Below are 13,268 nucleotides of genomic sequence, written 5' to 3'. Positions count from 1 at the left end.
AAATTTTATTCCTAGTGGATTTGGTATTTGTTTCCTACAGCAGAGGCAGGAGCAAAACCACCATGACCCTTGTATTGCATGCTATTTCAGATATATGAACAAAACAAAATATTTCCTCATATACAGAGACATCAGCAGGACCTGTTCCTCCACACCCATAAAACAGCCCTCCTCTGTGCATGCTAATGGGACAGCTGGTAGCAGCAGTAGCAGGCTGTAGTTCCTTGAACAGTATTTAGTAGACGATGACAAGAGAAAGGCACAGGTTCATTTGCTTGTAAATGGTCAACAGTTCACATGTCAATATCTTGGACAGGGTGTTAGATGTCCAGCATTAGATGTCATTACTTTATGGCACCATTGCAGCAATTTCTTGAATGGATTCCCTATGTGAATACCATGACCAGCTCTTAGGTGCTCAAAATTAATTAGTCCAGCAAGCAATTCTTGACAATTTTTAACCTGTTTCTTTAATCTTTGCCCTTCTTTAACACTGATCCACTTGTAAAGGTAGCCTGAATAGATAATACAACTTATGCACACTTAAAGCCAATGACAAGGACCTCTGCCATTACAGTAATGAACCACAGAACTGGCTTTTTTATTTCTATGGAGTAACTCCAACAGCTTTATAATAGGTATATGATTTTACAGCTTCTTAAATCCAGGCTTCTATCTATATCCCTGTGCTACTGCAAACTGCACTAGTATTGCACTAGGGTAAAAGATGAAATTAGACTCATCAGCATGCCAGATGGGCATCAGGTTGGAAAAGCATGTGTCATGGCATACCCAGTGGCAGGGCTTGTTGGGATCAACTGGCCAGACCTTAAAGATAAATGGGGTCTGATGCAGGAGATCTTCAGTTAGAGCTAGCAGCCTGATAGCTGCAGAAAATATTAGGTTTGCTGGGGAATTTGAACTTTGGCTGAAGGGAATAGAGACCTCCAGTTCTTTTCCCTTTTTAGACACCTCAGTCTCTGCTGCTTCACAGCTTTCTCTGAAAAAAGCCCTGTACTCACATTGGCCAACTAATACCTGGGCGTGTCTGAATTTATAGGCTATGTGTGTTTATATGTAGGGTGTATCCATATATTTATCCATGTACAAGCACACAGAAATCTTGTATATGCAGACACAAAATTATATACAGAAAGCAAGCGCATGTGTACTAAATAGTACTATATAGTACTATAGTGAATTTGTATTTGTAACTGATCTAGTGACTTGTCACTTTTAATTGTGTTCAGTGACTGTGTCAACCTGCACTCTTATACCTGAGTCAAAGACTTCGGGTATCTTTAGGAAACAGAGATATAGCAACTGTCACACAAATGAACTGACTGTGCTGAAAATGCAATGCATGCTATTCTGTTGGAATCGGTTGTTGTAGTCCTACACAAGAAACAGTTGTCAGTCAAAGTAAAGAAGTACCCACCCATTCTGGAGTATGAAGGTTTTGCTGATCTGGCACAGTTCCATAGGTGGGAATAATCACTTGGTTCAATTCCAAGACTGAAAATAATCAAAACAAACAAAAAAAATCAAATATTTTAGCATTTTGTGTATTATTATTACTTCCTCATTTTTTTTTTAAATTAATGGTTTCTGGATAAGCCATGCACTTGGTTGTTTCCCAGAAGAATGTTTGTCTCTCACACTTCAGTAGTAACCAACAGGTGGCAAGAGAGCAAAACAGATTTCACCAGGATGACATGTTAATGCTTGGAGATCCTACCAACCAAGCAGCAGTGATGCAAAGCCTCCTTTGTTAATATATGTTATTTTGTCCTTCAGAAAACTCTTGTCTACGGTCTTGCTACAGATAGAAGTATCTTTCCATGAATAAGGGAATCAGAACTGGCTCCATCTGCAGAAATAACCGTCGTTCATGCTCATTGTACTTAGGCAATCTCAATTAACAACGTCAGACTATTTTTATGAAACCCTGTGTCATGGTTTTATGATTTTTTGATGTTGGGGGAGTGCAGTCAGTAAGTCCATGTATATATAGGTATACATTTCTGTGCGTGTAATGCATGTTAATTATTGTTTATTTGTATATGTATATTAACATGATGTAGTGATGTGGAATAAGGGGTGGAATGTCATGGTTTTATGATTTTTGGTTATTGGTATTCCGCATCATAACATCATGTAGTGTATGTACCTGGTTCTCAGAAGAGAAGAACTACCACATTCCCCAGGGTACTTTGCTCCCTGTTACCATTTTCCGGTCAGAGGGAAAGATAAAAACTTGCAGATCACAAGACCTTGTTCTCTCTATCCGCCCATCCCTCGTCTTGGCAGCATCTTGCTCCACAGCCATTTTATTGTCGGTATTAGAGTAAGGCTTACTTTTATTTTTGGACACTCTCTCTCACTGTATTGGATTTATCAGCTTAAATTGTAGTTATACTCTATTATAGTGTGTTATTTTGCATTCTGATATCTTATTTAGTAAATTAGTTTGTTTCTCCTCAGATTGTTGCCGCTGTTTTGTTCTCAGGCCCATCTCCCTACCCTTTTTTCCCTTTTCCCTTTCCTGGGGCGTGGGTCCGTGGGTCCCGCCCCAATAGTCACGGAACCGGGCCGAACCTGCCCGTAAACCGTTGACACCCTGGAATGGGTATGATACAGGTAGTCATGCTGTGACATTTACTACATAACAGAAATGATTTTCACATAACCTAATATCACACCTATGGGCTCAGTGTGTACTGATGTCCTGGTGAATTCTCACTCATTTCCCCAGTAACAACTGTTAGAAGAAAAAAACACCTGCAAATTAACTTGCCTTCCCGAAAACACAGTAAAATATAGAAGTGATCTTGAGAAGTATGCTACTTTGTGATAACATTATCAAGTGCATTGGGAAAGCTGGCTGCTAGATAACCCACTGGATAACCCACAAATCCTAACATAGCTCCTGGAAATACATTGCCAGAACATCTACAATTGCTGCAATATTTTTGTTTCAGTTTAACAGCTTTGGGGATGTCTTAAGAAGAAGTCAGCTAACATCCTGAAGCTGAACATAAAATCAAGTGGCTGAGGGAGAAGGCTGCTTTCTGTCTTAATATAGTGAGGTATTTTAGCAAAGTCTGCCCTACACTGAGGTCATAGGTGTAAATGGTACCATGATGAAAGTATTGCCTGGTATGGATAGCCTCCACTTATCAAGAATGGTCCAAAACTCTAAAACATAAATAAACAAAAAATACTCTAAAAAATAAAATCTACAGTATGTTTAGAAGGATAATTAAATGCTCATTAGATACGTGCGAGGACCAACAAAACTGATATGCTTGAATTTCTTTCTTTTTTTTTTTTTTGGCTTAAAAACTTCATTGATATGTATCCAAATTCTCTAGAATTTTTAAAAAGCTTTTTTTCATTGATGATGCTCACTTAAACCAGCTGAAGATATGTCAAAACACTTAAAAACAGAGCATTGCAAGATCTTTCTTGTTGAGCTCTACAAGTCAACAGAACTCTCTCATGCTTTCTAAGTGGCTAAATTCTCCGGTTTAAACACAGTTTCATAGAGTTTGGTAGGGATATTGTTGAATTGTCAGTTTCCAGATATCTTCTGTGGCAATAGTGCATACTCTAGGGAAGAGCTCCATGATTTTTTCCATTAACATAGCTTCAGAAACATCTGAGTCATAATCTCAAGGCTGGCCCAGCTGAATACCCGAACACTGGGAGCTCTAAAAAGCATTAACATCTTTATAAATGTTTGCCAGCATTTAAAAAGAGAACAGGAAAATGTGGACTAGTGTAGCATACACGCTGAGACTGCTACATGAGAACTCAGAAAACATGGGCATATTTCAGCTGTAAAATTGCTGTAAACGCACATCACCACAATTTAATGAGTTCAACTCAATTTAATGTGAGAAAGGCAAGTACATACCCCTGATGTCAGTGTAGAGGGCATCACCCTATTTTCCTTTGGCACTGTTATTCTGACAGGAAGATATCCAGATACAAAAATGCTTCTGAAAACCCACAGAAGAGGGAGTGTTGCTGCTCATATATAATGGGCATGGTGAAGGAGTAAGATAAGCATGCTGCTTTGAAACACAAACACGTGTTTTCTGAAACCCTGTGTGTTATTACACAAGGCAAATAGATGTGTACACTAGTATATCCAGACATGAAGATTTATGGCAGCCACTGAACTACAGTGACAAGAATTGTGCATTGAAGAGCCCTACTGGTGACATCTTCATGGTGTGTAACCACATATCCCTCAAAAATGCTGTCTAAGAATCCCTTCAGCCAGAGCTGAAGAGAAGAAGGAAATGTGGCATTCACAGTAGGAGGGATAACTCCAGATCTCCTAAATGCTGATGGATCTTGGCCTGGCCAGGAATATCCTCTTGAGAAACTTATATGTGAATACAATTTAGTTCTGCCTCATTGTCTGTGGCCAGCAATGTCACGCATACTTTATCATTTTACCAATATTAATCATATGAACACATCTTTACTTGAAATATCATCCAGTAAATTCCTGGGCAATTGGTGCAATGAAAGGAGTCAAGCAAAAGGAATCTGCCACTCTCATTTCTTCTGGGATATTAACCCAGAACTTCTCTCAAATTAAATGCAGGTTAATGCCTGTGTGGAGCAAAGAATACAGTGCCTTGACACTACATGAGGGTGTGCTTAGGTCAGATGTGTTCTAACGGTGTTTTGCTGAGACAGCTATGCCAATTTGGACACTTGTGCTTTTGGCTGGAAGAGATGATTCCAGTCTCTCAGACAGAAGTGGAATGTGCAAAAACTCAGCTTTGCCAGAAAGGGATGCATCCATACAAAGTGCTTTTTTTCTACCACCCAAATAACTTCATTTCTTTATTCTACCTCCTCTCTTATAATAGAACCAGTTTGAAGAAGAGAGGACATGAAAGAAAATTGTACCAAGAAAGTCTGGGACTTTCTAGCAGTGAGAACAGAGGAACAGCCTGCCCGGGGAGGCTGATGAGGTCATGTGAAGTCTACAACATCAGAGATTCTTCATTGCAGATTAATTAAATATGCTGGAACAATTGAAGCCAAGTTGAATCTGGCATTCACCTTAGGAGGATGGCCTGGATCAGCTTTTTAGGTCCTTTCCAGACCCCATAGTGTTCTCATGGTCATGGTCAATGAAGACCACTCTGTTGAGATTTTATATTAAAATAGTATTTCTGCTGATCTTTTTCTTCTTCAGAAGCATTGTCACTTCTGTTAATGTTTGGGTCAAAGCACATCAAGTGCAGATGCTTATGAAGTCCTACCATGTAGTCAAGTAAACGACAGGTTGGCCAACATTTGTGACTGGATTGAATAAGATCCTAAAATTCTTTGAGAGTCAAAGTAAAAAGTCTAGTTAATTAGTTAATTGATTTTGACTGTGAATTGTTCAGGAAGCTCAGGGACCTTCCTGTTGAATGATTTAATTTCAAAAGCTTTCACAAACATTACTACTAGCAATTTCTACCCATTGCTATGGCAGAGGTGAGAGTCTATGGCACATTAATAGGCATGGAAGCTGCTCTCCCTTTGGAATAAATACGAAGAAGAATTAAACCTTTTCTTAGAGTCTGAATTGTGAAGTAATAGGAGCAACCTATGGTATGAGAAATGAGGATGAAACAGTTTTCTGGAACTGTAAATTAAGAGGCCTGAAAACAGGGAAAAAGCAATATCCAGAAGGGAAAAGATGCTGTCAAAACAAACAAATAAACAAACAAACAAAACCAACCAAAAAACCAATAACAAGAAAACGCAAAGATATTGGATAAGCTGGTGTTGGAAAAGACTGCTGGACTTGGCTCTGTAAGAAAAGACATTACCAAACATGCCTAAGGCTGCCTAACTGTGTAAAAAAAATTCTTGGTTATCACTGATTTCTTTAATGAAAATAATCCAAAGTAGAAAAGGGCAACAACAGCTTTTAGGCTTGCAAATCACCTACATGAGCCAAACTAATAGGAGAGAATTGTTCAAAGAAGCCAGAATGGTTTTCCAACACCAATCTCATAGCACCTGGCACTTCACTTCCTCCAACAAACCTGTGAGTCATTGCAAAAGACAAGATCTTAGCCTTGGCACTGAATATGGTACCTCATGAGTAACCGTGCCTGCAAAGCCAGGAAGCATTGTCAGATTGCCAGAGCTGTACCATGCAGCTCCGCAGGAACTGAGCAAACACCGTGGTGATGCCTCCTCATCTCAGCACTCTGCATTTGTGTTAGCAGACACAAATGCTTTTGTGGTACTATCACAAGTAGGAACCGGAGAGGCAGGCAGCAGGAAATGCCACCTCACTGATTCTGCCTCAGAAGACATGGGAAAGTATGAAGGAAAAGACTAGATGTGAACTGAGCCCTGCAGTGAATGAAAATTACTCTTAGCCCCACTCTCTAATCAAGCCAAATTACTTTCACCTTACTTCTCTAGAAAGAAGAAACTACTGCTGCCTTGAATAAAACTAATGTTTTAGAGAAAATTCTCTAAAAAAGATGAGTACTGATGTATCCAAGACAGTAGCATGCAAGGAAATGGAAGCCACTGTCTGTAACAGAATGGTGGAAATAATAATGAGGGGCAAGCACCATTAGCAGCTGGAGGAGTCTAAAGAACTGGAGCAGACCCTGACACCCAAGGGGGAGCTGAAGTCAGGCCATCACCCTCCAAGGGACTTGTAGACATCAGCTTTCTTAAGGAGAACATCCAGCTGTCTGTCTCTTGGTCACAGTGTTATAAAATGATGATGTTGAGGTAGAAGGTTCTGCCCTAGCTTTTGAAGACAGAAAGGGAAGAAAGGGGGAGACAAATTTATGCCATGCTGTTTTAAATGCCCTGGAAGACCAAAAAAAGTGGAGAACTGACACTAGCAAGGAGTTTCCCCACTGAGGAAAGATTTTGCTTTTCCAAATGTTAACATTTACCCAGAAAGTGAAGGTATCATTCTATGACATGACTATGAGCTCCTAGGCTATGGACAAAATAAGGTCTGTTTTGTGCTATTTAGTCTAGACAAAAACCAGCTTTCCTTCCTCTTAATTTATATCAGATTTTATATCTCTCCCCATATAAATTAATCTAATAGCTCTGATTAAAAAAAGCCTCTCAGAACTGATCACAACCTGCGTATAGTTTTTGCAGTTAAGTGTAAAATATTGAAGCCATATGTAATATTTACTGAAATGCTATGTGAAATTCAACTGTTAGACTGTTTCCTGAGAGCCACCATCTCTCTTCCTAGTGCAAAGTACTTTACATTGCATTTTATTTTGTATGTTCAGTTCAGTGTATAGGAGTTCTTTCAGATCTAAAAAACTGTAGGAGCTGAAAAGGCAGAAATAAGCATCTTCCTTTTAAAATATATGAATCAAAGAAAAAAAAGAGAATGAAATCTAGAGTTCTAAAACAGAATTAATCAAGACAACTAGCTGCTTTGAGCTACTTGTTTAAAAATCAGTTTTAAACATAAACTATTCTTGATGGTTTTGATCCTTAATGTCAACCCACATATATAGTTTAATCACCTAGACAATTTTAAACAAAAAATCTCCCAATCATCAAGTCCCCCTTAGCAAGGATAATATGCTAATCTCATTTCTTTCATCTCACAGCTTAACTGAGTAAACATAAATGACAACGAAAATAATTTCCTGGCTTATCCTTCCAAAATGTAGATCTGATCTTTTCAGATTGCTCCTTGCAAGGAGGAGACCTTACTGCCAGGATCTTGTTGATGGTCAGAGCTCAGTCTGTGTTCAAGTGACCGCTGTAAATGGGCTGTTCTCTGGAACACAGCCATTCCTCCTCACACACAAGGGCAGCAGTTGTCATCACAGATTATAAACAGTTTCCCTTCATTCCACTATTGGCTTGCAATTCGTAGTATCTCTTCTTTTAAGTTCAGCTACTTCACTGGAATAAGTTTAGATCAGTTTTACTTCATACCTGTGGGCCATATTTGAAGAAAACATGCTACTAAACTCATGTTCCTCACTTTTGAAAAAGGTATGTTTTAAAAGTGAAACTGAATTATTTTTATTACAAACTATACTTTATAGCCTATTGTTTCGAGATGATAAGAGATCTACACAGCTGCCTTCAGTGTGGAAGTCTTCTCCTCCTCCTACAGTTGCCTACAGAAAACTTATGACAATTAGTAACACCAAAACGGCTTTTCAAGCTGTCACTAAATTACATTTTTGTGCAGTCACACAGAGCAGATCTGCAGGTATTGTCAAAATGAAACCTATTCTATGCTGCATAATAAGAAAAACATTGATTTTAATTCCTGACTTAAAAGCATGTCCAATATGAACCTACATCCATGCTGTTGTACTACAAAGGAAATGAAATGGCCGTCTTGGAAGACAATTCTTTCTTGTTTGAGAGACTATTCTTCCCATTAAGTTATCTTTTCTTACAGCTGTGTAAACAAAGCATTAAGAACATGTGGTATAAATTTCAAAAATAAATACTCTTCCATGACTACCCGTAAATGGAAAGCATGTTCACTTGCTAATGTAATAGAAAGAGAACTGCTAATGGAACAGCCCGCTTCCTGAAACTGCTAGCGCAGAGCTGAGGTATCTCACCAAAAATCTGCGTAATTAGCAAACACTTACAGAACGAGAAATTGGACTCTGTGGAAACGATTCCACTGATAGCAGAGACTAAACATTTTGGAGGCACCAAGTTGGAAGGTTTAGGGGCTTGGTAACCAAATTTTAAAACTGCTCTTGTGTGTCCAGAGCTCAAAGGAACAAAAAGATCACTTTCCACCAAAAGTGGGACGCTTGCCCAAAACCCGTGACAAAAATCCTACTTCATTTCCATGGGACCTGGATGGGCCCCAGCTTCAGTTTAGAAAACAGACGCTTGGGCTGATGTCTTTTTAGTTACAATTCTGTGAACCCAGAGGAATCCATTGAAATACAAATGCTGGCGCCTGGTCCTCAGTGCTGCAGCACACAGCGGGGCCCGGTGGGCCGCACGCGTTCCTCTTGTCTCCTGTACAGCAGACAGCAGCTGACGGTAAATCAGTACGGAAGTACTGCTCTTAAGAATATTCTAAATGCTTTTGTCTGAGGCTAAGCAATTTCCATTCATCCACCCTCACCTGAAATGTCTGTCAGTAAGAATTATTTGTCTTTCATCGATCTGTACAGATAAATAAATTCTTTTTGTTTTTAGAATGCGCTAACACACCTCGCCTGCCATAATTTTAAATATTTGCTATACCTTCTCCGTGTACTGGATGTAGATGTCACATAGCAAGCTAACATTGTCACGGTATAAAGTAATGGTCAGACGGCTGTAGAGCGATAATCCTTTCAGGCATTACTCTCAGGTTGGAACATGGGCTTGGATCATTTTTTCTTCTCCATTTCTTCTATTAACTAACTTATCTATATTAAAATGATGCAATAAATGATTCTTCCTATTTTTTTTTTTTCAGTTAGCAGCTGCTGTGTTTTATTTATATAGGGATTGGGTAGGAAGCTGCTGTGATGATGACTGTCAAATGAGCCCATTTCATGCTGGATTCCTGCTATGTCATGTTGTTACATGCCAAAACACTCATACACACAAACTTTATTTCCTTCTTTTTTTAATAACAGTGCAAACACTGTTACTCTAGCTGTCAAAACTGCAAACTCTTCCAGCCTCCAGAGTTAAGAAAAATGATGACCTCAGCTCCATTAGGAGCACAGCACACAAGGAATCGCTGGGGTCACAGAGTGCACCAGCACCACCTTACAGACATCTCTGATTTTCTGTCACATTCATAAGTTCTGAGAGAATTTTTTCTTTACTTGGAATAACCTCTTTAAGGCTGAATAAGTGAATGGTATCCAGCTGGTGGACAATGAGATCTGCTAATTCTAACAGTGCAAAGGGCATTAGGAGAGATTTGCAGGAGGTGTTGGCATGTACAGTTACAGATAAATTCCTGTTGAGAGATTCAAGAGTGTCCAAGCGCACTGGCAGGTTTTATGCCTCATTACATTAATCACATACAGAACACAGCGTGTGGCTCTTGGTGAGCAGAATCAATCAATCAATTTCATTAATTAATCCTTCAATTTAATTAACCACTGTTAGTATTTCTTTTCAAATGCAACATGTTTTGCAGATGCACCTTCTTTTAATGTACACAGCATATTTAGGACAATGAATAAGCATGTTTTAATGTTGCTTTTGTTCATGGTTTATTAAATTTACTTACCAACAAAACATATCTTAATGAATATTGAGTAAATAGTAATTATCTAACAGATAAGGAATAAGTAATTTAACAACAAATTAAAAAACAAAGTGTGCACTAAACTGTATACCTGCTGAAATGAAAATGGGCTTTGGCATTAACGAAAGGATGTACGGATCTGAAACAGGATTTAGGAGAAACCTATCTTCCCATTTCATGCACGTTTCTTACTATGTAAAAGATGCATTCACTTGATCTATCACAGGAGGTGGATTTTAAGTTTTAAATTTTAATTTTAAAGCAAAGGATTTTTTTTTTTTGCTATAAATTCCGAATTGATATTCTTTTTTCTTTAAGACCATACCTCTCTTAGTATACAAGATGGGGCTGCAATGAGGATGAGTCCAGGCTTGGTCAAGGAGGAAGACAGAAAGATTATCAGATTGACAAAGAATTTGAGTGCATCCTACGCTCCGACTTCAGCATGCTGAGCAAGCTACTTGAACCAAGGTTTGCCTAGCTTTTCCCAGCAAAATGTTCAACCTGACTGGCCAGGCTGCTACAACTGGGAAGCTCAGCACCTTTACAGTAGAGCTAAGCATTTGTCCCTAAGCACACTGGACAGGTATGAAGCAGGAAGACTTGGAATAGTAAGCCGGGGATATGCTTGAATGAAATCTTTTCTCATGGATCTGCATGGATGTGTTGTAGGGAAGCCTACTGATGGTACAAGCATCTCAGTCCAGTGCCTCCTTCATAAATCCTGTTAAAAAATGCTTAGCATTCCTCAATTCTTATCACTTAAGTAGCCTGCATTCTTATCACACGAGTCTGGATTGCTAAACTCCAGCCCGCCCTAAATGGGAAGTTAGGTTACCTCATACTAACACACACCCCTTTTGGATATAGTGCTCAGATACAGTCGCAGCACCATAAAAACACAGAGGAAGAGATGAATAAAAATGTATGCTATGTAAGGTCGGGATAACCTGAATTAAACAAGGTTCAGAGCTATGCTCTTAATGAGGAAGATAAAAAGAAATCTTTGCTTATTACTAGTTTACTGAATGAGGCTGTGGTCTTAAGAGGAAAAAAAGAACAGCATGATTATGCAATTAAAAAGTGTAAAATGCGTGCAAGCAAATGGATGGAAAATGGAAGTTGCCTCGGCAACATTCATTCTGACGCTGCCCAACTTGTAAGTGCTTGACTTTGCAACCATAATGTTAACATTTTTTAGTCATAATACATAATTAGCCACAGCCAATTATGCTATGGCTCCTGTTGGTAACTGGTAACATTTACATTTAAATTTGAGGAAAGATTACTGCTGGCTATACTGTATTATTTAATTATACAGTCAGTTTAGAAATGAAATTATATCTGAAGCAGTTGAGAGATTCCTTGAGCAGAAGTGATGGAAAAATTATTATTGCAAATTGGCATGAGGAAACTGCTGAATGACTAGAATTTCACCTAATCAGACAATTTGATTAGTGGTCCTCGTGTAAGAGCACTCTGCACTGCTGATGAGTAATTTCAAAGTGTACTGTAAGAAAAGTAATCATAATAACCACGGACACTTTCCTTAGCAACTCATATATCAAATTTATTGAGTTTTAAAAGTCAGTTCAAAGTAATGTAATTAATGTAAATTCAGTGCCATAATGGAAAAACAAAACAGTGTGTGTTTTAGCTTATTGCAGTCACTATCAGTAGAAAGTTTTGGATTCTGCTGACAATTCCGTGCATGACGCCCACCAACTACAGCCAGGCGAGTGCTGACAGCTCTGTGCTGAACACCTGCAGCTTCCAAGACACAGAGGTTTATACATTACTTTCTGAGAAAAGAGACATTAACAGGAAGGATGCCCAATTGCGGCATTACCTTGAAAGGCTGGTAACATTATCAGCCCTTATTGGGACTGCTGACCTGTGACCTGCCTTGTGAGCCTGATCAGTGGTTTGCGATGTAAGAAGGGAATTTGCCACTTGCCGGTGGTCATTCAGCTGCAGGTCTTAGCCTGAGCCTGTCCACATTCTTGTATTGCCTTTTGGTATAAGGCTGTCCACCAGCTTTGTGCAAGGCCAGTGCTTTTTAAGAAACAATATGCATGTGCAGCCAAAGGCTATCAAGAGTACAAAGGAATACAAGAAGGTACTTATGGATGGACTCAAAGGCCCGCCTAGCCCAGTCTCCTGTCCCCAAGATTGGCCGGAGGGTCTGTGGGTCAAAACAGCCATCCCATGTGCCAAAGCATAAAATAAGGGCACGGAGGTAGTCAAAATCCCACAGCACATGATCAGAGCGAAGCAGTATCTCTTTGTTTTGAATGATATTGTGGCTTTTTAACTCCTGTATTTCCCTCTACATCTGTTGAACCTGCAACCAGTTCTTACACTTGTTGGCAATAGGAAGAGTGAGGACCAGTAACTTTTGATTCTTCCCCAGTCCATGAGGCGGCACAGCAGTGTTCTCACATGTATATTACCTACTGCTACACCCTCTGAAGCAGATGACATAGATCATCAAGGAAAAAGATCAGCAGTGTTTCCCAAGGCATATCAGGCACTTTTTGAGGGCTTGATGTGCAATGACATTATTCACGTATGGAGTATACATGCATTATATCCCCTTAAGAATCATAGAATTACCAAGGTTGAAAAAGACCTCTAAGATCATCCACTCCAACCATCCACCTATTACCAGTATTTCCCACTAAACCATGTTCCTCAGTACATCTTAATGCTTCTTGAACATCTCCAGGGTCGGTGACTCCAGCACCTCCCCAAGCAGCCCATTCCAGTGCTCGATCACTCTCTCGGAGAAGAATTATTTCCTAATGTCCAACCTGAATCTCCCCTGGTGCAACTTGAAGCTCTTCCCTCTAGTCCTATGGCTAGTTACATGGGAGAAGAGGCCAACTCCCACCTCACCACAACCTCCCTTCAGGTAGCTGTAGAGATTTTACATTTACACATATAATAAATACTTATAGAACGATCATCTCCTGGATAGTGTCATATATCAGATTTCAGC

At 39.3% G+C, this 13,268-nt stretch overlaps 1 protein-coding gene across 3 annotated transcripts in view; it reads right to left on the bottom strand.

Annotated features, from left to right (window-relative positions):
- Window positions 1-13,268, bottom strand: part of ANO6 (anoctamin 6) — a 69,162-nt gene that overhangs the window by 42,856 nt on the left and 13,038 nt on the right. For 2 of the 3 annotated variants that reach the window (XM_021384997.1, XM_021384996.1), the window contains exon 2: window positions 1,439-1,515. The exons of the other annotated variant lie outside the window; for it this stretch is intronic. In XM_021384997.1, coding sequence (XP_021240672.1) covers window positions 1,439-1,515 — 77 coding nt within the window. The remainder of the gene's footprint in view (window positions 1-1,438; window positions 1,516-13,268) is intronic. 3 annotated transcript variants of the gene reach the window in all.

This window comes from Numida meleagris, chromosome 1 (assembly GCF_002078875.1).
Source record: "Numida meleagris isolate 19003 breed g44 Domestic line chromosome 1, NumMel1.0, whole genome shotgun sequence".
NCBI classification, from domain to species: domain Eukaryota; kingdom Metazoa; phylum Chordata; class Aves; order Galliformes; family Numididae; genus Numida; species Numida meleagris.
Note: the sequence above shows the minus strand (reverse complement) of the source record. Positions and strands in the feature narration are given on the sequence as shown.